Here is a 2,500-nt window from a genome sequence, read left to right on the forward strand (position 1 = left end):
CCAACCATCACTCGATCAGATGAGCAACTGTCTGGTGAATCGCCTTGAGTGACAATCTTGATCTCGTTTACTCCACTGGAATCTGTCACGAGAGAGCCATCGAATGTAGAGCAAACCAAATATTTCACGTCCTCTGACGAGTAATCCAATCCAATAGCGACCATGGCTGTTGATCCTTGATGAATACAACTTGGATCTGGAGTCGTCAAGGCTGTAATTGACAATGAAGGCAAAGGAAGTGGAACCTTGAGACTACAGCACGTAAAAGTTATTTGCTCAGTGCTAGAAAACATTTGATGATTGTACGAGTTTTGATTACTGCTAATGTTAACACTCTTTAGGACTTTGTAATCATCGCATATAACCGTAGACGACATGGGACCAGCATCGACAACCTTTGTTACGCAAGCATTCACGTCGAATACCAAAAAAGGTGTCATTTCAGTACACAGGAGGCCAGAATAGTAGTTACTCACGGAAACCCTATTTGGAAGTTTGTGAAAAGGACATTCATTGTAGGCGAATTCTGCCGTCCATTCAATAGGGTCGACCTTTGTGAGACCACAAAAAATTTCAGTAGCAGCATTGGCTGATGAATTGTAAGTGAGCCCATAAATCACGTAAGGTGTGGGACACTCAAACCACCTATTATCGCTCTCTTTAACTGTAACCGAACCGAAAAGGAATGAAGGTGGTGTATCAGTGGTAAGTGTAGAATTTGGTTGGGAAATGTTAATGGTTGGCGTGGTTGTGTTAGAAATGGTATTGGGCGCTGTTGTACTTTCTGTGAGAGTCTCAAAAATATTCACGCTAGCTGAAATAGAAGTGACTGCAGTAACAGCAGCAGCCCCTGAAGACACGGTAGACATCAAAGAAATTTCCGTTGTGGTAGAAGTTTCATGGGAACCTGATGCTTCAGGAGGTGAGGAGGGAGCCGAAGTAGAGGACTGTCCATTCGGTGAGGTTTCAGGTGGCAGAGAACTCAGAGTATGGTGGTCGTCTAGTGGAGAAAATTTGATGAATAAGTTTAACGATGTATGTAAAATGGCGGAATATCATTGGCAAGTGTATGACAAAAGATCAGCAATTTTATTATCAGAACCAAAAACCCTCTGACCTTTCTACATAAGCATTGGCTATTAATCTAGACTATTTACTAAACTTTGTTAAAATAGGCATCCAAATGTTCTCTGAAATGGGTTGAAGAAGTAGTAAGAAATACATTTTAGCTGAAGTTTGAAGAAGTAACAATGAAGTACGACAGGATTCTAACATCGGCCATAATATAACAGCAACAACTATAGAAATACACATCTTAAAAGAACAGCAATTTAGTAACTTTGAAAAAGTAACTAGCAAACCTACCTCTAATGTAACAAATGTAATCTTCCGACGGTTCACGCTGAATCTCGGTATGTAGTAAACACGAAGCTTTGAGATTTTTTGATGTACTGAAGGCGCAGCATGACTCATCTGGATGAATAATAGAGGAAAATATTTTAAAGCATTTTGATTAATAGATAGATATTCAGATTTTAAACGTTCACTCTTATGGACCTATGTAAAATTTAATGAACTTACATGAATGGAATCCATTGAATAGAACTCTATATAAGTGAAGAAAAGTACCAGAGGTACAATATATATATATATATATATATGTGTGTGTGTGTGTGGTGTGTGTGCGTACGTGTGTGTGTGTGTGTGTGTGTGTGCGTACGTGTGTGTGTGTGTGTGTGTATCAACAACAACAAATGCATTTGTTTCTAGTTCACTGCAAAACAAAGGCCTCGGATATGTCTCTGTTCGTTTCTGGGGTTTGGCCAGTTTTCATCACCAGGTTGGCCAGTGTGGATTGGTGATGGGGGGAGACTTTTGTCTGATCGCTCACTGCAAACCAGTCTAGTATGGGGGCCCTTGACTAGTACAGCTTTGATGATCATGGCGATACACAAACCCTTCCACCATGTTATGGTATCCCTAATCAGAAAAGGTTTATATATACATACATATATATATATATATATATATATATATACATATATATATATATATATATGTGTGTGTGTGTGTGTGTGTGTGTGTGTGTGTGTGTGTGTGAGAGAGAGAGAGAGAGAGAGAGAGAGAGAATATGATATAATATATATATATATATATATATATATATATATATATATATATATATATATATGTATGTGTGAGAGAGAGAGAGAGAGAGAGAGAGAGAGAGAGAGATCAAACCTTTAGAACAGAAGATGGCGCACAAGACGTCGTTCGCTCCAGTTCTAGAGTGGCCGACAGGACCACATACTTCAGAACCAAATTCACGAAACCTGTAGACAGCCGTGGCGTCCCCCGCCCCCAGCATCAGCCAGGGGCAAAGGAAGAGAAGAGCCACCTTCGACGGGCACCTCATTCCGAAGTCAATGGTCCAAGACGCAGGGTCCACTGAAGAGAAAATATTACTTTACTTACTTTACTTTAAGGGCTGCTTTTCTGG

The 2,500-nt window shown here is 40.0% G+C and overlaps 1 protein-coding gene across 1 annotated transcript in view; it reads right to left on the minus strand.

Moving 5' to 3' along the window:
• Positions 1 to 2,445, minus strand: part of LOC137616946 (location of vulva defective 1-like) — a 3,029-nt gene extending 584 nt beyond the window's left edge. Inside the window, exons 1-3 of the mRNA XM_068346818.1 lie at positions 2,242 to 2,445; positions 1,366 to 1,473; positions 1 to 1,054 (exon numbers count right to left, since the gene is read on the minus strand). The exon at positions 1 to 1,054 is cut by the window's left edge and continues 584 nt beyond it. Coding sequence (XP_068202919.1) covers positions 1 to 1,054; positions 1,366 to 1,473; positions 2,242 to 2,416 — 1,337 coding nt within the window. The 5' untranslated portion in view covers positions 2,417 to 2,445. The remainder of the gene's footprint in view (positions 1,055 to 1,365; positions 1,474 to 2,241) is intronic.
• Between the last annotated feature and the right edge of the window lie 55 nt (positions 2,446 to 2,500).

Source organism: Palaemon carinicauda, chromosome 2 (assembly GCF_036898095.1).
Source record: "Palaemon carinicauda isolate YSFRI2023 chromosome 2, ASM3689809v2, whole genome shotgun sequence".
Classification (NCBI taxonomy): Eukaryota; Metazoa; Arthropoda; class Malacostraca; order Decapoda; family Palaemonidae; genus Palaemon; species Palaemon carinicauda.